Below are 22,566 nucleotides of genomic sequence, written 5' to 3' on the forward strand. Positions count from 1 at the left end.
GGGAATAAGTTGCGCTAGTTTTTTTTACTTCAGTCAATTTTGGCACAGCGTTTATCACAAAGCGGCGAGACATTTCCTCTGAGGACATTTCCAGGAATATTAAAGACATTCTGATGAAGGCTTATGATAATGATTTTCTTACTAACCGTGCCTCAGACAAAACTCTTAAGTGTAAAATGTATTTTCTGTGTCTTGCAGGTACAGAGAGTTCCATTGTGTCTATGCACAATTGAACCAAACTGATCCGAATAGTCAGATTCCTTAGTTTTACTAATGTTCAACTCCAAAAAGCTTACTGTACTTGAAACCAGAAAAGCATACAATCAATGTACTGTCTTTATCTAGCCAGAGATGAAAGCCATGATACTAAAGCTATGTCATAAGTATATTTTAATAGTGACATACTATTTACATCACACTCTAACATGTGTATATGGAAAAGTTAATGGGCCTAGTACAAAACCCTGTGGAACCCCGTATTTTTTTAAATGTATTTAATATGGACATAACAACAGCATTGGATGCACCAGATGCTTTGTTTTTAGTGTTATAGCAAAACTGCTAATTTACAACACCTGTCCATGATAACAATACTGTTAGACTTAAAAAACCAAACATTTAAAAATGTTGAGGTCTGTCTTTTAGGAAGTCCTTGATCCATTGAACAAGAGTTGAATTAACCTGAAGACGTTCCAATAATAAACAGATGTTATCTGTATTAAAAGGAGTCGTAAAATCTCTAACTAAAAACCTGATGAGTGAGTTCAGAGAGTCCAGGTCACTAAAATCCAAGATAGTTAAACTGGCATCCACAACACCCCATATGACCCGTAAGCAAACTGGAACAGGTCAAAACAGTTACCTTAACCTCAGTGATGAGCTTTCCTGCTACCACCATTTATAATTTGACAATTGACCTATGGCTAAGCCACGCCCCCTCCACTCACTCGAACAAACAATCAACATTCGGGGACCGGCGCTATGGCAGCTGTCACAGTAATAGACATTTCACATGACATGAGGCAATTGATGATTTTTTGAAACAGAAAGACTATATATCATCTCAAAGTTACCAAAAGGGCCTTAACTATGCATTGGAGGGTTATATTAATAATTTTATTGTTGAGAAGTTTGATGAAAGTTTCAGCATTCGTTTCCAGGACAAGCCTTTTTACCATCTTTACCAAGAGTATGTTACCTCTCTGTTACTTTGGTAACATTTGGTAACATTGCTATTATAAATAACATTTGTTATCTCAGTTATTACAGATACATTAATGAGGCTATTTATGTAAGTGACATGATGTACAACGCAGATAGAAGCTAACGTTAATGTCTTCAAATGTTAGGCTAATGTTACGTTAGAGATGTTAAAGATAACATTCAAATACGTTGTTGACTTAGCTTAGAACAGATGTAGACATCCGTGTTTAATTTATCCAGGTTTAGTTGGTGTTGTTGTGGTCTACCGCATAACTTAATCTGGATTAAGCAGACGCTTATCTCAGTTAAGATGTTGCTTGGTAAAGGGTTAAAAATACACACCGTCGCCCAGCCTTTTGGGATACCTAGTGTCGGAGTTGCATGTACCCCTATACACACCGTTTGACCATTTTAAACTTAAAATGACAAGAAAAAACGTACGAATGAAAACTGACTGCAATGTATTTCAATGGACTTGGAAGGAAAGAATGTCCGAGTGTATTGGGTTGCTATGCTCACTGTGTTTGGCTTATCGCGTTTGGGGGCATGGCTAAGCCATAGGTCATTTGGATCACTAGATCGCTTGGATCGCTATGTAAACAATGAGCTACCTGCACATCTGTGTTTACATTTCCATATCTGTAAGTGATGGTTGGATGCAAATGTGTTGCTAAATGCAGGTGTGCTGAGCACCTTTGATATCTGAAACGGTTGCGGGAATTGAGCCAGTGGATGCGTTTAGTACAGGGTGTCCCAAAGTGGGGTTCTGGGAAATTGCTAGGGGTTCACGAGTTGAGGAAAAAATCCAGCGATTATAATTAATTCATAAAATGACAGAATATCAGAAAACTGAGAAAAATATAATTACCAGATGAAGGTCCAAAAACAGTTCCTAACAATAACTACATTATGTAAAATACTAATGATAATAACATTTAAACGGGTGATAATAAATATTTTTGATGCTAAAAATGCAAATGTGCTAAAAAAATTATTAATATTTACTTAAAATAGTTTAGTAAATTGCAGATAATGAATAAATTATTAAAAATAGAAAAGTAACTAAGTTAACCTAAAGTGTGTACATTCACCTTTTTTACAGGTCTGTGTTATGCGAACGTCATACGCATCTTGATTACATTTGACAATGCCAACAATGATGGCTTCTATAAAACATTCTCTACAAATGGATGTTATGCATATTTTTAAGTCTGAACTGATGAGTTAAGACAAGTTTAGCTGGCTGAATAACATTCCAATGCAGTAAATGCATTTTTTCATGGGTATTTTGACTTGCCCAGGCTTCTACTTTGACGTTTTCCTGTGCTACGTACCAAGTTCAAAAATGTAAAAGGTGTTTAATAACATTTTCCTTGTTTAACATTGGTTGTACATTTCAATGAAGTTGCTATTTTTCAGTATTCAAAAAAAAAATTCATTCAGCCAAAAGGAAGTAAAAATTGCTGAAGTAGATGCCATTTTCTTGTATTCTGGTGGCTTAATTAAACAAATGCTTTTAAAGCCTTAATGCTTTGTTTACTTTGCTGTGTCACGGGAATGCAGTAGTGAAAGTAGTGAATGGAGTTAATTTATATCGACTCAGAATGAGCCAAGTGAAATGGATTTGAGGAGGCAGCAACGTGGAAGTCAAGGTTGTAACTAAAACGCGTAGTTTTAATTATAAGGGCATTTCTCTAGTGGAATGGATTTGACTGACGGCGCTCTGACAAGTAAACAGGCTGAATCAAAGACGGTAAAAGTGAGTGGATCCAATATCAATGGTCTTTAAAAGTGGGTGAGTCTTGTCCGAGGGGCAACCTTACGATATCTCTGATGAAGCCAATACGGAAGTGACGTAAACTGCAATTCATTGACTGGTCGCTTGAGGCTGACTCCAGAAAGGAATCAACATCCATGTTAAAATGCCCAACTTTACAGCAGAAAATAATATGTTTACAGCCTGGTACAAAAGTGGTTTTTGGTTTGTATGGCAAACTTTGGACGGCAGGCACCGCCTACTTTAAGCTTCAAAAACGATCTTCAGAAACCTCTGGGTGACGTCACAGACACTATGTCCATCTTTTTTACAGTCTAAAGTCTTGTCCCACCCACATATAATGGATCAGACACCCATGACTTGGGATCCTCTGAATAGTGCGATGTTATGTGTGTACTACTGTTACTACTGGTTAACTTCTAAGTAAAAGGCGCATGTTTGCGGTTGAACCACCCTGACATTTAAGAACATTTTCGGACCAAGTTTTTCAATTATCTCATATTTTAAAATATTGATATTTGTGGAATTTGTTTATAGAAAAGGTTTTGAATATACAATAATAAATAAATACATTTGATAGCAAAAAGAAAGCTTGACATTTCTCCCAAAGACAGGAATTTAGAGATGAGCTGATTAAATGAAATGGCACAGTTAAGTAGAACCATAAAATTTTTTAAGGAGCGAGACACTTACAGAAATGTCAGAGACCTCAATCCGATGAAGGTGTTGTGGGAAATGCTTTTAACTGGATTGTGATCCAAAACTCTGGGGACATTACAAACATCAAAGAATTTATGCACTGTTATTGAAATGTTAAGCAGATAAATAGTTTTTTAATGTCAGCTTTCATGATTTTAATACAGATACATTTGTGTCAAATTTGGTCACAGGGCACGAATTAAAAGAGATGGAAAGTCTCAGTGCATCTTGTGACAGCACCTTTTGTTTTTTCTTTGTACTAAATCTGTCCAACCTGCGAACGCGTTGGCAGAAAACCCAACCAAATCAATCTGTTTCTTTCTGCAAACCTATGCTGAGTATTTTAGCACTTTCTATAAAACATCCTGTACCAAAGCTATAGCTCAGTGTTTTTACACATTAAAAAGATGCTTTAATCCAAAGCTAAACATTTTATTAGTATGTGTGTTTCCTGGGTTTGAACCCATGACCTCCTGTGCTGCTAACAGAATTACCAATGAGATATACAGGAGTACAGGTTTTTGCACAGAATGAAACAATAATCTTTTCACAAAGCATTATCTGCTTTCAAAAGTTTCAAAAGAAACAAGTCCCAAAAACTAACAGTGGCTAGTATAGATACATTTTCATTTCATCTCTAGTATCTCTTATTAAAATCTGTTGCACCCGGTACAAATGTTCTGCAATTCATATCTGATTCAGACCAATAAGAAGATAATTTCCCTTATTCAATATGTTCAGTGTCTTGTGTTGGATACTTACAGCCAGTCTAACTTGTGTAGATCTCTGAATACACCAGGCCCTAAATAGGTGATGTAGTTTTTGCTGAGTAACCTGCAGAACATTCAACATTTAATTAGACAGACAGACTTAAAAAATGACGAACAGCACCATCCGCCTGTCAAGGTTAGACATTAAAATGTCCAAAAGATCGATTTACTCGCATAAAGGTAATAAATGGCCCTATTAAAATTCTAAACGATTACGAATACTGCAAATCCCATTTGTGCCTCGCAGACTGTGGTACCTTTGAGATGCTTTTATATCATATAAATACAGAGTAAAAAAGATATTATTCCTGCTTGAAGAAAATTATTAAACGTCCATTTATTATTCAGTCCTTCTGGAGTTACCCAAATGATATATGGCATTATAGCTCATTATCTTTCCAGAATTCATTTGATCTTTTCTTCCAGCACATTTTCTTTTTGGTGTCAAAATCGCGGTGAAGGAAAAGCAATTAATGTATGCAATGTGCAAACATTTCTTTTACACTGTGTCAAATGTGCACCTACACCAAAAACCACAGAAGAAGAATTACTAAACACAAACTGCAATCTCATATGTATTCTTTGTAATCTTAGACCCTCATTTCTCATGCGAGTTCAGTTGGAAATATCTGAGCACCTCTCCAATGAATAAATACTTTCTCACTGGCTTTAAATAGTGGTTGAGCTAATGCTTAAAATTTCACAAGATTGAATATGAGATTGCATTTCACATTAGAGCTGTAATCGGGCCTTAAAAGTTAGGCCCGAAATGTCCGGAGCCCGACAGAATGCAGCCCGAACCCGAACGTACATTTAGATTGACAGCTTTTTAAAAGCCCGAACCCGTTTACAGCCCGACATTATTTAAATGTGCGCACACACACAGCTTTTGTCAAGAATGAGAAATTTACACAGGTTTTAACATTATTTATTCATGAATAATAATCTACACGCCACTTGGAAGTTGAAACAAAGAAATAAGTAATCTGTAACATTGTAACATCTCATTCTAAATAGGCTTATGCAATACACTATAAATATGCCAATAAAATTATTATTTCTTAACGAATTAAATTAAGATAATACATTCTGAATTTAGATGGGTATTTGGCAATAACGAAATTAAGAGGCAGGCTCCGCGGGATTTGCGTCGGCACTTCTCTCCATTACTGCCAACATTAGTCTATATCCTCTGTCTAAATTATGTAAGACTCGATTCATATTTAGTTATACATTGAAAAACCTACTCACCAAGATTAGGCTACATGTTTTTGATGAGGAAAATCATTAAATCCACTGTAAATGAATTCAGCGCGATCCTGCGCTACTGATTTGAACTTGACCGCTCATTTACCTCACAAAGCCGGAGCGGAAGCCCGAGCCCGCCCCGAGCCCGTGTAAAATGTTAGAAATGAAGCCCGAACCCGCCCGAGCCCGTCGGGTCCCGACGGGTCCCGTCGGGTTCGGGCAAAGATCTTCAGCTCTATTTCACATTAGGCCAATATCACTGAAACAGATTTACATTTTTTGGTTTGAAGTAAAAAGCGAGAAAAGATAAATACTCACAGTTTTGTTAGATTGATAAGTCCACTGAAGGCACGGTTTGACACCACCTGAATGAGATTGTTCTGAAGAAACCTGTTTTAAAAGAAAGTCTGAATAAATAAACACTTCAACAAATTTGAATCTGGTCTTGAACTGCTAAAAAAAGTTAATATACGTCATTGATACCTGCAAAAAAATTCAATATTTCTCTTCGCTTGCATACTAAATACTTTGGTAGTATGTGTGCACTATTCTGATAATGAAATTAGGGCACTGGCTTAAGGCTGAAGTACAGTCAAATTTTACTGTGTGTACACCGTCTGATTTTAAAATTCTGCATACGTTATGCTTAGGTCACGTATGCGCCTACAGGAGAATGTAGTATGTAGCCCAGGAGACGCATTGCGGACTATACTCCGGGCTTAAAGGGTGGATCGTTCTTAAAAATTATGGGTTGCATTGCAAGCCAAACACTCCAAAGTGGAACAACACTGTACTACCCAATAAAACTATATAGCAGTTGTTTGTGAAGTCCACAGGATATCGCCGAGAACTTGGCTTTATTTATGATCCAGTGGGTTTCTCAGGAGAAATAGTGAGTATTCCCTTTACAATCTTCATTTTTCCAAATCCCTTTTGGCACCCAGATAGTCCAGATGGTGACAGCATTCATGTGAAGGGAGTTCTTTACAGAGTTGACTCAATAAACGTTGAACAAATCAGCAGTTGCTAAAACTTAACTTTAAATATACTGGAAATATATATTTCTTGTATAAAAAAAAATGTAATCAAAATTGCACATTGGGAAAATGCTATTGAAAGTAAAATGGGTTTAAATGAAATAAAATGTCTTTTAATCAACAAAACTGTAATTTCAAAATGCCTGGAATGCTACTGAGCAACTTATAATACTTTTAATAAAATAAAAATATCATGTAATAAATCTGTAAGAAATGAATGAAAGAAAGAAAGAACTCCTAATGATATTACGGCCAAAGCTCCATAAGTTGGCAAATCCTAAAAACATCCCTGGCATGATGCTCCTGTTGTCTGTTCTAGATTACCGGCATGTTTAGAAACATTATTGATTTAAGAGCTGACCGTCTGCAAGGATTTAAGGTTTATTATGGAATACAATTCAAATTTATTGTGCCCGTATAAACCAACGGTGCTCAATGTTTTTCCTACCAAGGGCCAAAAATCAAACCTGACTGAAAATTAAATGTTGCTGTGTTATATTAAAATGTAAGTTTCCCTGATTTTCCTAATTTATAACCTCTGATATCATATAAAGCAGATGCTGATCAGGGTCAAGTGAATGCCAATAGTCATAAGTGTCAACACAAAGTATTTTTGTGAACATAATTTGGTCCTTGCCTTTGACAGCGCAGCTTTAAAATATCTATGCACGTAAAGCACGATTTCCCAATGTGTTTGCCCAGAAGAAAATATTGCTCAGTGGTTACTTTTTCTAAAGCTCAGAAGACTTAGTTGTGGGTTCTCATATATCCCTCCATGTAGTATAAACAGAGTTTCAGATGTACACACATTAAGAGTAGAGACAACTAAAACATATGAGAAATATTTGAGAGAAAGTTAAAACTACGCCTACGGCTTAAGCTATGTTTATACTCGATGTGTCCACACGGGCGCGTTGGTGCGTGTGGCAAAAATGACGTCAACGCGGAGTGGGCCTGCACGGGCAAATGGGCCCGTCCCTGGGCCCCCCAGCTTTTAATTAAAAATTTTTTTCAATGTAATTTTTATTTGTGGCAGCAATAAATATATTTTTGTATGCATTTCATGTGTAGTGATTTCTTATTTCTCCGTAATGTCTAATTTCTCCGGCATTTCTTGTTTGCGTTTATAATTTTTTTTGCACTCCGCAGCTGCCGTAGACTATAATGCCATAATTTTTTTACATGACGCATCGCCGCAAAAAAAAAAAAGAAAACAGTGTGAGAGGTTACTATAAGGGCTATCTACATGAACATTAAAGATGGACAAATATAAACATAAAAGTGGGGCCTCAAAGAGAAAAGAGAAGGCGGAGAAGTTAGTCACGAGTCAAAAACTACCCAAAACATTTTGTTTTTCTTTATTTAAATCTACCCTTTAAAGTAAAAAAGTAAAGTAAAAATATTTGACTACCTTATTAAAAGTATATGTTGTTAACAGACCTGCGCGCCACAGTTAACAGTGCCAACGGGCAAGGTTTTGGCTTAAGGGGGCCCGTAAATTTTTTTTGCATATGGGCCCGGGACTCACTTGCTACGCCACTAGCGCGTTGGGTGCGCGAGACCCCATTTTTTATGAATGTGTGTGCACGAAAATTTTTGTAACTGCGCGCGCGGCACCTCATCCGAAAAGGAACGAACTCGAGGCGATTCTGTCCGAGCAGGCAAGCCTGTGACGTATCTCTTTGATCAATCCATGCAAAACAATGCATATACTATTTATCTGACACTCTGGAAGTAAAGTATGGAAACTTTGCAGTTTAACACACAAATTATTTTACTTTGATTCAGAATTTTGGCTTATATTTGTATTGAATAACCCACTGGACGAGGAATAAAATACAAACCTTAAGATGTCTGTACTGCTTGTTTAGTAAAAACGTTTATGAAATGATAATGTTTAATAAAGACTTTTTAAGAGAGTGTTGTTTTATTCATGTTCTCAAATTTATATATCAAGTTCTGATGTTAGAAGCACCAGGGACGCGAATAGTGCATAGTCAACTATAAACGCCTCGTCCGTTTGTTGAGACGCGCGCGATCAACGTAGACTGGCGCTGTGGACCAAAGCGTGACTATAAACAAAGCTGTAGGTTCCGCGTCAGTTTTCATTGTTACTTTTGCGTCGTCGTCCGCACTGACGTGCAAACACACGCACAGACCGCTGGTAGGCAGTATCCACGCGTGTAACCACAGTAGCAGCGTGACCGTCAAAGAAGCAGCAGCTTGGCAAGTTAACCCACAAACGAAGAAGAAACCGTAACTTGTTGTGTATGATTTGAGAAGACCAGCAATGATGGAAGTAAATAAACAGCGACTTTTGTTGCAGTTTGAGTTAAATCACTCCTCAACTTGGCCCATCTTTGTTTTCACCGTCACAAACGGAAATACCTATGACACAATTTTTTATCTGATGGGAGGGGTTCTGGTGGACCAATCACAGCGCTTGCGTTCCACATAGAATTGACACGCTGTTTTGCAAGGTGCACGTCAAGCTACGCTCAGGCTACGGATAACCTACGGCGTAGAGCTTATGCACGACTATGAATTGGGCTTAAGAATGCAGTGGAAGAAACAAACGTCATCTCCTTTGTCTTGCTACAATATCTTTCAAGACTATATTTATATTTTATTGCTCAGAGATGGCTAAGATTGTGAGACTTAGCTGAGATCTCTTTGTTTTTTTCACCTTTAAGGTAATTTCCATAGGTTTAGCGACAGAAAGAGAACGGTTGCAGGAAAGTACCTTAAGTTGGGATTTGAACTTGCGTTACCGGAGGTGCTGCTGTGCCTCGATGTTGATGTGCTACCCACACTGCTATGCTTCTGACAGCAATTTCACTAATCTTAGGGTACTAAGGGTGGATTATTCTCTTATACGTCTCATTTTGGTATCAGCTTTGCCTTCTGGTGCCAGCTGCATGAACTTAGCATAATTAACTTAAAAACTAGTTGGACTATTTATAACCAAAGGCCAATCAGTCTACTTTCCAATTCAAATTACATAGATGTACCTTTTTTGTAGCTGACTTTAAAAAGTTGTTGGATTGAAAAAATTGATGACTAACTTTAAGACTAGTCTAAGAAGTGTTTGCAACTGGTCTCAGACAGGGGCGCACTGGGACCTAAAATGGGCCATGGACTTCTTCCACCCAAAGCGACCCACCACCCCCTTCTCGCAACACACCACAGCACACTGGCCCAAAATAAATGCTACTTAAACTTTTCAGGAAATCTAATTTATAATAAAAAAATAATTGAGATAAAACACGATTAAACCTGAGGCTTTGACTCTCTGTTCTGTTTTTGTGCCAGATCTGAGGGTGAAGATCTCTCACATTAAGTTTTATAAATCATTATCGAGAACAAATGAATTTACTAAAAGCTACAAGAAAAGGCAGGTAACCAAAGGTGTGAACGGACTTGCTAACATGAGAAGGAAAATCAGGTCTATTTATGGATACACTGTTTTTGGATATATTGTCCAAAATCAAAACTATTTTTGTTCAAACAAAAGGGAACAAATGAAACGTCCTCACAAAATCTCTTTTTCAAATAGTACATAAAAAGCTTTAATAGGATTTATAAAATCGTATTAACACAAACTTAGCCCTAAATGTCATTTCATTACTTGTGATAACAGTTCTGCCGCCTTGAGAATTCTTCCATTCCAGTTAAATCCATAATACACATTTATACTTTATCTTATACTATATGCTATAAACATCTGTTGTTTCTATTTGCTTGACTGACAGTTACTGCAGCAATAGCATTACATGACAAACAATCTAAATTTCTTTTTTAAATTAAAACAGCTAAATTAATCTAAAGTTAAGTAGTATGCATCCATGGATTTGCTAATTATCTGTATTTTTTAATATGAGGATGCATTTTCTGTAACATAAACTCCCGCCTTCTTTTATATATTATTGGTTGGAATTCTGCTCAGCTCTGTAATGTGATTGGCTGTAATTCTTGTTCGTCCTAGGAAACACCCGACTTCTTTCATTTGATTGGTTAAAATTCTTGCTCGGCCGTGTAATTCGATTGGCTGGAAGTCGTTCACGGCTTCTGTGAACAGAAACTCCCGCCTTCTTTAATTTTGATTTGTCAATATTTTGACACTGATGTGCGCTATAAGATCACTGCCCTAAGCAACTGTGTGTTTTGAAGGAGGGAGCAACGACAGCATTGAGTTAGTGGTTCCAAACAAAAAAACACACAATTGTAATCGTTATTATTTTTTCTCTATATCTTGCTTGCATAACAGCAAACTGGCCCACATTGCCCCAGATGACCAGTTCTCCCCTGCATCCGTGTAAGCTCTGATATATTTTTTAAAATCTCACCGCCACATTAAAAAACAGGGTCCGGCCCCTCCGGCATTTGCCAGAATTGCCAGATGGCCAATCCGCCCATGGTCCCAGATGTCTTAGGCCTAGTCCACATGGACACGGGTATTTTTATAACCATCTGCGGTTAAAAAAAAATCCTGTCCACACATGCTCGGTTTAAAAGAATGCCTACATAAAAATGCAAAAACCACGCTATCACACAAGAGCATGCCACATGAGCAGGCGGTGAAATAACCCTAATCGTAAAGCCACGTTGGCCAATCAGAAGCCTTAATCAGAAGCAAAAACCCTGTTTTTACTGTCTACACGCCAACACTGCAACCGACGTTTCAGTGAACTGATACTGCGTTTCCGTGCGGACTGAACCGCGTAAAAAGTCACGGTTATAAAATTACCCTTGTCCGTGTAGACAAGACCTTAGATGTTAATGTAGGAGAAACCTGTTAAATTTTACATTTTACTAATATTGTAAATACTGAAACTATCATTTTAATAGCATTATACATTTCAGAATATCAAGGGTTTCTCATTTAAAGGATAATTCTGGTATTTAACAATTTGAGTCTCATTTCTGGTTTGTTTTGGATGAACTACAGTGATGGGCACAGAAATATTGACAATGGGTCGTGTCTTGACTTTTTGACTCGTTTAGAAGCGTCTCTTGACTGCTTCAGAATGGAAGTCAATGACCATGCACAAACATGTCATAAAAACAACACTTAATGTTCATTTTCAAAACTGTACTACTCACCGATTGGTTCGTGGTGTTCGTTGATGATTAAAAACAAATATATTGGCGCAATGTATGATTTCAATCCATGTTATTTGCTATAGTGGAACTATTTTTTCAGATACCTCACAACCGCGTATATACTTCCGCTCTATATTTGAGTCTGAAGCGTTAGCACACTCCCGACCACTTGATGGCGACAACCACTTTGCCATACAAGTACGCTCAGTGTCTAGCGTAAAGACGGGTGTGCCTCATAAGCCTTGAAAAGTGAAGCCTTTGGCTCTTTGATCGCCCCCTGGTGGCTGGCTGCAGTACAAGTCATAAACCCCGCCCTCTCCATTCAAACGAATTATTTACACTTCCAATAAAAGTTTCCAAAAGATGGTTTTGGTCCTTTCAAGTAGTTGTTATCATGCTGATATATGTTCAAGGTTTCATTATTTTGGTAAGTTTCATTTTAGCTTGTAATTTGATGCTATAGAAACGGGGCGTGTCGTTATGATTGGCGTGGTTGAATTGGTCGAGCGAGCGTTTGGGAGGAAGTTTGATACCGCGGCTCCGCCTCTGGCTCCACTGACGATTCCTTCTGCGCATGCCCTGGCTCCAAACTGACGTTTTTACGTAACATGGCGGCGACCGTGGTTGGACATTTTTGGCTTCAATTCATTACAATGGTGGGAGGGGACGTCGCGTCGTCCATCTTTTTTTACAGTCTATGCGTAAAGACAGTCACAATCGAGCTCACAAACCTAAAGCTGGTCACTGAGCCATCAAATATGGGAAAAAATATCTTCTGAGAGAAACCAAGCGAAAAACTACAACCACATGTAAACAGACCCCTTTTCCGTTTCCAGCGGCAGAGTGATATATCAGCGAGCAATGAATCTTTCAAGAGAAGTCAATGGAATTTAACAAAATGCCAAATAAAACACGACAGAAACTGTATTTCACTACACATCTTGTTTTTAATCATCAACGAACACCACAAACCACTCGATGAGCAGTACAGTTTTGAAAATAAACGTTAAGTGTTGTTTTAATGACATGTTTGTGCATGGTCATTGACTTCCATTCTGAAGCAGTCAAGAGTCTAACGAGTCAAAAACTCAAGACACGACCCATTGTCAAAATTTCAGTGTCCATCACTGTAGTTCATCCAAAACAAACCAGAAATGAGACTCAAAGTGTTAAATACCGGAATTATCCTTTAAATGTATCTTTAAAGTCCAGAATTAAATATGCAGAACATATTTCAAACATTTTAGACAAGTTTAAAGTGATATTCCAACCTCATGATTTACACACCCTCAAAGCAACCCTAGATACATGTCCATCATCTTGGTGTTATTTTAGTAATGGTCCTTGCCCTTCCAAGTTTTATAATGGAAGAAAACAGGGATCAGGCAACAACTTCTGACTTAAAAACCTCAAAAAAGTGCATCCATCGTTCACTCAAGTAATTCATATGATCCCAAGGAGATAATGAAGGAATTTTGCAGGTAATCGATGCAATTTTGTAAGAAAATATATTAATATTTAAAAAAAAAAAACTTTATAAACTATAATAACTAGCTTCCGGGAACGACCCCATCTTGGATATTTGACTGGAAAATCCCTTTAAGATGTAAAAGCTAAGATAAATACTTTCTTTATAACAAATGTCATAGTGTACCAGTGCGTTTTGGTTGTTGCATAACCTTTTTGTTCTTCGTTTAACATTGCTTGTACAGCCCATTTGGCATGCATGTAAAAAAAGTTTGTGATTTCCTTTTGCGTCAAAACACGGTCCACAATAAACTTCAAATTTGACAATGTGTGTATTGTGTTTGATTGACATTGTGTGGATAATGGCATGGAAGCTGCCCATGCAGAAGGAAAAAAAGCTTTTAAACATCTCAAATGATTCTCTTTGACATAAATGAGGTTACTATAACATCAAATGGAGATCTTTGCTTAAGTTTATAGCTAAAGTTAATATATAATTTCATAGACTTATAGTAACAGCAGCTCTAATCTGGAGAGTTGATCGTATAATCCTTTTAAGTACTAGAATTATCTTATTATCACATATTATTATATGATAATGTAACTGTAATTCAATAAATGGCCTCTCTTAAAAATAACACAATTGAAATGTGGCAGAAGTATAATAATGTCTGCTGGCACTTTCTCTAGGGCCTAGAAGTGCTAAAAAATGTAAGTGCAATTTATGTGTAAAATGCAATGAAAATCATCTTTTGGATTCAGAGGATTTCTGCGATCTGTAAGGGACACGCTGACCTGTCGTGAAGAGTACAGTAGCTCTTACCTACATTATCAGCTATCAGCCTGCGCTCTCAATGGTGTGAAAGGGAATTTAGCAATGGCAAATACTGAAGCATTGGTGAACATGCTGGGAAGATGTGCTTGCTACTGAGAAAGAGTGAACTGATCTCTCTAAGCTGATAACATTAAAGTGATAGTTCACAAAAAATTATCATTTTTTCATTATTTACTCGTTTGAACGTTCACTGTCTTTCTTTGTTCTTCAGAACCCAAATACAGATTCTTAAGAAAGTGTTGCCTATCATTCAATGCAGATGATCTGTGTCTGAACTGTTGTTTAGTTAATTTTACTTAACTAAATTTAGAGGTTTACTTTTAAATAATGTGAACAACACAAGAAGAAAGTAGAGGAGCTCTTAATGACAGTTAATATATATTACAAGTTATTTATTTATTTATTTATTTTTGTGATGAAATATGCAATTTCTGAATGCAAAACTTTTCACTCATAAAAAAACACATGCAAGGCCCGAAAGAGATAAAGCCTCAGCCAAGAAAAACTAATGCAAAATGCATTGTGATCGAATCTTTGAAACATGGTAAGGAGCGTCACATTTCTGGCTGAAGTCAGAGGTGTTCAGGCCAATCAAAACGTACAGATTACCTGGCCAATCAGGGACACAGCACTTTTCAAATCGATAAGTTTTGTACATGAATCAGTGCGTTTCAGGAAGATAGTGAAATCTGGAGCTACAAAAATGTAGGATGTGAAAAAAAAATTGATTTTTGAACCATAAACCACACGAACACATTGGATTATACCGAATACACAAAATAATGTTGTTTTAGCAAGGACATTTTTTCATATTATTTTTAATGACTTTTTTATATCTGGTGAACTATTCCTTTAAGAAGTAAGTGGAATAGAGTAGCTTTTCTTCAGGGGCGTCATGCGCCAATTTTTTTTAAGGGGGCACAGTGTGCAGAGCTCACAGAAATGTGTGCATACACAGACATCAAAACGAAATATTATAGAGCTTTCAGTCTTTCCATGGCACTTGTTAAAAACAATTTGAGCTCCCCTGCTTTCATGCAAAAACCTCCAAAATAAAAGTGTTGACTAACTTTCATATCAAATACTATTCAATCGGAATAATTACATATTGGCATCATATTTAAATCTGAAACGGCATGTTTTGTTTATTTACGTTTTGTATAACTACTTGTTTAATTGTGTCATTAATGCATTTTGCACAACAACTGCATTATTCTATGAAATGAACGCAATTTTGTCGGAGCCGATGGTGTAGTGGATGGTGCTCCGACACATGGTGCAGACGCACTTCTGGCGACCCGAGTTCGAATCCCGGCTCGAGGTCCTTTGCCAATCCCATATCCCTCTCTTCACCCTATACTTTCCTGTCGTCTCCTTAATTACTATCCAATAAAGGCAAAAATGGCCCAAAAAATACATTTAAAAAAAAAAATTTATGTAATTTTAAATCCATAAAGTATATAAACAATGAAAATGACATAAGCTATAGCCACGTGATTGAGTTTAATGTTCAATAATGATTAAAAAAATATGTTTAGATAAAATTATTAGAGGAACGGATTTTTGCTACCAATTTTACCTCATATGTGAGCATGTGGGATTCTGCACCCCCGTGAACTCTGGCGAACTTTGGCGTTGTGCCAAGAAGATAAATCTAGAAATCTACTACAACGTTTAGACGGTCACATTTTAAACCATGCATTTTCTAAACAGATGCGGTAAACTGCACATTACCGTACTAGGGTTTGGAAATGTTGTGAGCGTTTCTTACATGTTTTAATTCTTCAGATAGCAAAATGCAGCAGCAAGCAAAGAGCTCGTGAGCGCGCTCAGACGCTGATGATGTCTGCGACTGTGCTGACAGCAGCGCCTGCCACCAGAATAAAGTAATGTAACACGATCAAAACACTATTAAAATGGCGAAAATCTCTGAAAAGTGACAAGGATGCAGAACAGAATTAATAATATTTTGCATATTAATCAGATTAAAAGACCAGTAACAGATTAATGGACGCTTTTTTGATTTTGAGGTTGCATGCAAAATCCATTTGGCTCTAAAAACTGAGGGGGCACGTGCCCCCTCAGTTTGAATAGGCATGACGCCTCTGCTTTTCTTTATGAAAGATAAAAAATTACATTGCTCACTATAATCATCAAAGCGATAGTATTTCTACATCACAAACATCAAGTCAAATGCATTACAAATTAAGTTACTCCCAAAAAAGTAACTAATTGCGTTACTTAGTTACTTTTCATAGAAAGTAATGCTTACGTTACTTTTTAGTTACTTTTGCGTTACTTTTTCTTGGCTGAGGCTTGTTCTCTTTCAGGCCTTGCATGTGTTTTTTATCAGTGAAACGTTTTGCATTCAGACATTGCATATTTCATCAAAAAAATGTCGAGCTCTGGCTTGCCATCTCAGTTTTCTTCTCAAATTTTATTCCCACACAGGCATGTATGCATAGAGTCCATAATGTGACTATGTTTAGTTTAATTCAGTACATAATTTTTATGTATACATTTAAAAATTGGTTACTTTACTCGCTACTTCAGAAAAGTAATATTATTACGTAATGCACGTTACTTGTAATGCGTTACCCCATACAATGGTACTGAATACTGTATGAAGGGGCTTATCAACATTTATGGATGGATGTTATTGTTTAAACATTTTAACAATGTTTAAAAATGTTGTGTAATTGCAACGCACAATTGACATTTCAGTTGCGGTTGTCCAGGATGCATCAGGACCGATTCACTTCTAAAATGCAATGTGATCATGCGCTACTGAATGCTCTGTATAATGTGATTACAAAAATGGAATCACTGAAGAATTTGGCTTAAAGTAGGGTCTATAAATGTCCATATCAATTCAAAATGGCAAAAGTGTTAAAAATCAAATGCTTAAAGAATGTAAAACTCAATAGCCCTACCGCCCACTGCTGTAAGAGCAACTGCTATTCCGCTTGGCCTAATTCATTTTATAGCGTATAATCCCAACAGACATTCCACAGACAATCCCAAAAGCCCCATATAATGCTGACGGTCCCTTGCTTGGTTGTAGTGTAAAACTGTGCTGATCTGTAGTTTCAGGTGTTATTTTATCCTCATGATTTCATCATCGTTTAAAAATCAAAGATAGTTAAAAGCTTGCATGGCTCCGGCTTTGAGCCGTGCAAGCCATCATCTATTAAAAATATTATGTGTAACACAGACTTTGAATTTTATGATTTGAGTATCAGGTTTAAGTACTTCATGTTGAGCCTCTGCTGAACAGAAATATGTGTATTCAATTGTTTATGGTTTTATTCACATATACGCCACCTTTGATTTTATTTCAAACTAACTCACCGCTACTCATTTACAATTTTGTTTTGAATTTGACTCTGCAGGGTTGAAAGCTCTGGGACGGGACGGTAAACTGCTCCAAGTTGAAAGCAAGTGATCTGCCTCTGAGTGTGATTTATAATACTTAAGAGTCCTAGGGTGGTTTCCAGTAGTTCCCTGCACAACTTGCTTGCCAAGAAAGCAGTTTTTATGCTCTGGTCCACATATTCTGCCTTTACTTCAAAAGTTGCTGGAGCAGGAAAAGTTGTTTTCCACTATTAAATCCACCTGGCATCTGCGTGCCATGCGAGTTGATAATAAATAGGCTGGTATTAAAGGAAATCGATTTATGAGGGGTGTGCGGGAATTGTCAAAATCCTAAAGCCATAATCGCACGGTGCAATTTATGTTTGGTTTTCTGAATGGGCCCTCTATGTCTTGCATTGACTACCGTTGGATTGTTCTCAATCTTTGTAGACCCTGCATGTCTCAGGTTTTAACTACCCAAATGTTTATGTATGCCTAAGGTGATCTGTTTGTTTAAAGTTGGAAAATCCAGTAAAGACAGGCCGTACTGGTTATGCCCACTTATAGCATTAAGAGTTTAAACAATGACGATTCACACCATCTAAAAAGCATTTTGTATGTTTTGCCAATTCAGTAAAGAGCTTTATGAATGCAAGTCATTGCTTTGGCGTATACCAATAAAGGCCAATTATGAGGTGCAAGAGCTATTTATTCTGGACTATTTATTCGGGCGCGATTCAGAAATGTTCCTGTTGGGGATGTATGTGTGATTTCACAGCACGCATTTGTGACATTTTTATAGACTACAGTAGATGTCACTTGATCCTCTGTAAATGAAGTGTGGGTATAAAAACCGTATAGGCATTTCAGGCGTCCTCAGTGACTTATTCTCAGCTGTGTTTTCACAGCACACACAGAGAGCAAACACGGACTGCCTGATGCATAATACAAACAGAAAAGGCAACTGCTGGTTGAAACAAACAGTTTCAATTTTGACTGCAGCGAAAGGTCTAGTGCTTTTTGCGCCTCAATTGGTGGTTAACAACCACCAATTAAAACAGTTTTATTTATTTTTAAATTAGCAGCGTAAAAATGTCCAATATCTAAAACTACTATTATTCAGTTCAATTTAATTCAATTTTATTTATATAGCGCTTTTCACAAATTGTTTAATTGTTTTAAAGCAGCTTACATTAAAAGGTCACATTCTTCCTAATCCCATTTTTTAAACCATAGTGAGTGTGTAATGTTGCTATAATAGCATAAATAATAACTGTAAAATGATAAAGCTCAAAGTTCACTGCCAGGTGATATATTATTACTAGTGATGCACCGATGTATCGCCCCCCGCCGATATTTATCGGCCAATTTTTGATGGATTTGAAATCATCGGCATATCTGCAATAGCACGAGAAAGGCCGATACCGATTGTTTATTTATTAACTGCATAAAGAAATCCATTATATGTAAAAAATTAGTTAATGTTGTTAATAAAATAAAGGCTGAATAGCAAAAACCACCTTTGAAGGTTGTCATGTTGTCTTATTATATTTGTTTTAGCTTAATTTGTGCCTCTCTTATTATGTTGGTCAGTTGAATGTTAATTAGATCCAATCCATGTTCAGTAACAATTATTTGATGCAGAAATAAACTAGCTAATAGACCAACTGTATAGTATTGTACACAAGTGTTTAATATCGGTACCGGTATCGGTCAGAAGTTGTCTGTTTAAATCAGTATCGGTCCTATTGGTGCATCCCTAATTATTACTGTATAAGCAGCAGAGTACAACGGCTAAGATTAAACCGTACTAGTAAGCTTAGTAATAATGTAACGTATAGAAGAGGGTGCTAAGTTAAGCCAATGTCAGCTGACTCCCCAGCAGATGAAAAAACCTACTAGGAGAAAAAAACTCCCAACTTTTTTAGTCAGGAGGGAAAAGTCCTAGGAGGGAAAATGAGGATTATCCACTATCAATACTGGGAAATAAAATATTGTGCATCCATTTAAATGTACGTATTTGTCAGATGCTTTATCAAAAACAACTTACAGTGCATTACAAGTTATGCACTTTTGGGTGATTCTCACGAAATCCAGACTTAGAACTGTCCAGCATCAGATATTTTTTTAAAGCCCTTGAAGCCAATATTTTTTTTTTTTACATTTAAGATTAAGGTCTGAACTTACTATAACCATTATTTTTAGAGGATTAAAAAAATATTTCCTATAGAATTATTATTATTTTTTAGATTATCATTATCAAAAATTATCATTACCGTAACATGACATTACATTAAATATATGCATTTACAAACTCATGTTTCGGTAATGAGAACTAAAAAGTTGTCTAGGTACTATGACAAACAAAATTTCAACTTTTATCTGGAGAGAAAAAATAAGAACTGATTACATGGTAGCCATCTTGAATGTCACAGTCAATTATGTCCTTTCCAACTATTTTTTTAAAATGTTAGTTCCTTGAGGGCTTAAACAATGATTGAAAATTGTTGCGGAGGATGAGAAAAATTTTCTTGGACACATTTATATTCCTTATTATTGTCTCTACATTTACCAATGATCACCAAATACACGTTTCTCTTTCTGTACACTCTAAAAACAAACGGTGCTATATAGCATTAAAAATGGTTCCTCTATGATTACAAGCCATGAACCACTTTTAGTGCTATTTAGCACCGAGTGCATAACATGCACTGAAGCTTTTAATTTTTTTGATTTTTTAATTACAAATATTTCCATGTCAAAGAACCCAAATCCAGTCATGGATACGTTGCGGTAAAGAAAATGTTCCCCTTAAATGTGGAAAAAACAACAAAATTTGTTTGTATGATGTCATTTGAAATCATGTGAAAATTAGTACATGAAGAGATGTTTGTAACTGTATGCTTCTTATTTTGATAGCATTGACTTTTTTATCAAAATGTTTCATGAAACCTCATAAGTCTAATTTTGCAAGAATCACCCGTATGTGTATTGCCTGGGTTCGAACCCATGTCCCTTTGTGCTGCTAATGCAATGCTCTACCACACTCTAAAAACCCATGCTGGGTTAAAAATGACCCAATGTTTGGTTGTTGTTATGCAACCATGGAGTAATAACCCAGCAGTTGGGTTAAAACAACTCAACATTGGGTAAATTTTAACCCAGCAATGTGCTCTATATTCAATATTTACCCAATAAATAACCCAGCCATGTTAAGAGTGCATAAGAGTTATAAAGGACCATATTTTTTAGGAATGACCACACAAGTTTGCAACCCATACTGTAGTAAGACTAATCTCCCTCAGTGAATTTCTCAGGGCTAACATATTTTGGTTTATCCAGCAAAAATTTTTATAGCATCTATAAATTTAGGTGTCAGTGGGAGATGCACAGAGGGGAGTGAAAAACCGTTGAGTGACCCAAGATACATTGGGAACTTAGTCTTAATTTACAGTGAGATGATGTTACAATACAATAGGAATGCTTGTTTTTCTAACTAAAGTTAAGAGTAACGCAGAGAAGTTATTCGGTATGTATAAAGTGAACTGATTTACATTTTAATACAGTGATTATTCATGATGTTAAACTTTCACACTTGATTGACTGGTACTTACAGTCTCTGCAGTTGTGTATATTTTGAGAAAACGTAATCATCCAGCTTTCTGATCCGATTGCTCTTCAAAGACCTGTAAAATTATAAACAGAGCTGCATTACTGCCAGAGCCATTAAACGGTTTGTTCATCCAAAAATGATCATTCTGTCATCACTGACTCACCTTCACTAAACTAAATCGTTTAAAGGATCTTCAGGCATGTTCTTTTCTATGTAACATGAAAACTGTGTGAGCTACAGAAAAAAATTCACTGCTTAAAAAATGTATCCTCTCAAATGTCTCTCACCAATTCATAGATTACATTAAAGGACTAGTTCACCCAAAAATGACAAAACTGTCATCATTTACTCCTCATTAGTGGCGTAGCGTCTGGGCATGCAGGGTATGCACATGCAAATGGGCCCGGGCCAATAGGGGGCCCGGCCCTGGGCCTGCCCCAGCTTTTAATTAAATTTTTTTTTCAATTTAAATTTTATTTGTGGCCGCAATAAATATATTTTTGTATGAACATCATGTGTAGTGATTTCTTATTTCTCCGTAATGTCTAATTTCTTCGTCATTTTTTGTTTACGTTTATTTTATTTTTTTGCACGCGATGGCTGCCGTAGACTACTACGCCATCATTTTTTTACATGACGCATTGCCGCGCCCAAAAAAAGAAAACAAAGTGTGAGAGGTTACTATAATGGCCTGAACATTAAGGATGGACAAATATAAACATAAAAGTGGAGCCTTAAAGAGAAAAGAGAAGGTGGAAAAGTTTTTCTTTATTTAAAAAGTAAAGTAAAAATATTTGACTACCTTATTAAAAGTATATGTTGTTCACAGACCTGCGCACCACAGTTAACAGTGCCAATGGGCAAGGTTGAGGGGGGGGGGCTTTGGCTTAAGGGGGCCCATAAATTTTTTTTGCATATGGGCCCGGGACTGACTTGCTACGCCACTGCTCCTCATGTTATTTTAAACCTGTATGAGGTTTTTTTATTCTGTTAAACACACACAAAAAAAGATATTTATAAAACTGATGGTATGAACACAAATACTATGGAAGTAGGGATTTCCTTACGATTAATTGTGATTAATCGTGATTAATCTATAGCCGAATTAAAGTTTTTGTTTACATCATATATGTGTGTGTGAACTGTGTATAATAATTATGTATATATAAATATGCACACATGCATGAATAAATTTAAGAAAAATATATATTTATATATTAAGTATTTATATTAGGGCTGTCAAAAGATTAATCGCAATTAATCACATACAGAATAAACATTTGTGTTTGCATAATATATGTGTGTGTGCTGTGTGTGTATAAATTATGTATATATAAATACACACATACATGTATACATTTAAGAAAAATGTTATTTATGGATATTTTTATTTTTATTTATAATATAAAATATAAAATAAATATACATATAAATGTTTCAAACATTAATATACAAACATT

General features: G+C 36.3%; 1 protein-coding gene across 2 annotated transcripts in view; it reads right to left on the bottom strand.

Annotated features, from left to right (window-relative positions):
• Positions 1-22,566, bottom strand: part of rxfp2a (relaxin family peptide receptor 2a) — a 62,607-nt gene that overhangs the window by 16,427 nt on the left and 23,614 nt on the right. For both annotated transcript variants that reach the window (XM_065260131.2, XM_065260138.1), the window contains 4 exons: positions 21,108-21,179; positions 6,016-6,087; positions 4,442-4,513; positions 3,674-3,745 (listed from right to left, as the gene is read on the bottom strand). In XM_065260131.2, the coding sequence (XP_065116203.1) occupies positions 3,674-3,745; positions 4,442-4,513; positions 6,016-6,087; positions 21,108-21,179 (288 nt within the window). The remainder of the gene's footprint in view (positions 1-3,673; positions 3,746-4,441; positions 4,514-6,015; positions 6,088-21,107; positions 21,180-22,566) is intronic.

The sequence above is a fragment of the Paramisgurnus dabryanus genome, chromosome 10, assembly GCF_030506205.2.
Source record: "Paramisgurnus dabryanus chromosome 10, PD_genome_1.1, whole genome shotgun sequence".
Classification (NCBI taxonomy): domain Eukaryota; kingdom Metazoa; phylum Chordata; class Actinopteri; order Cypriniformes; family Cobitidae; genus Paramisgurnus; species Paramisgurnus dabryanus.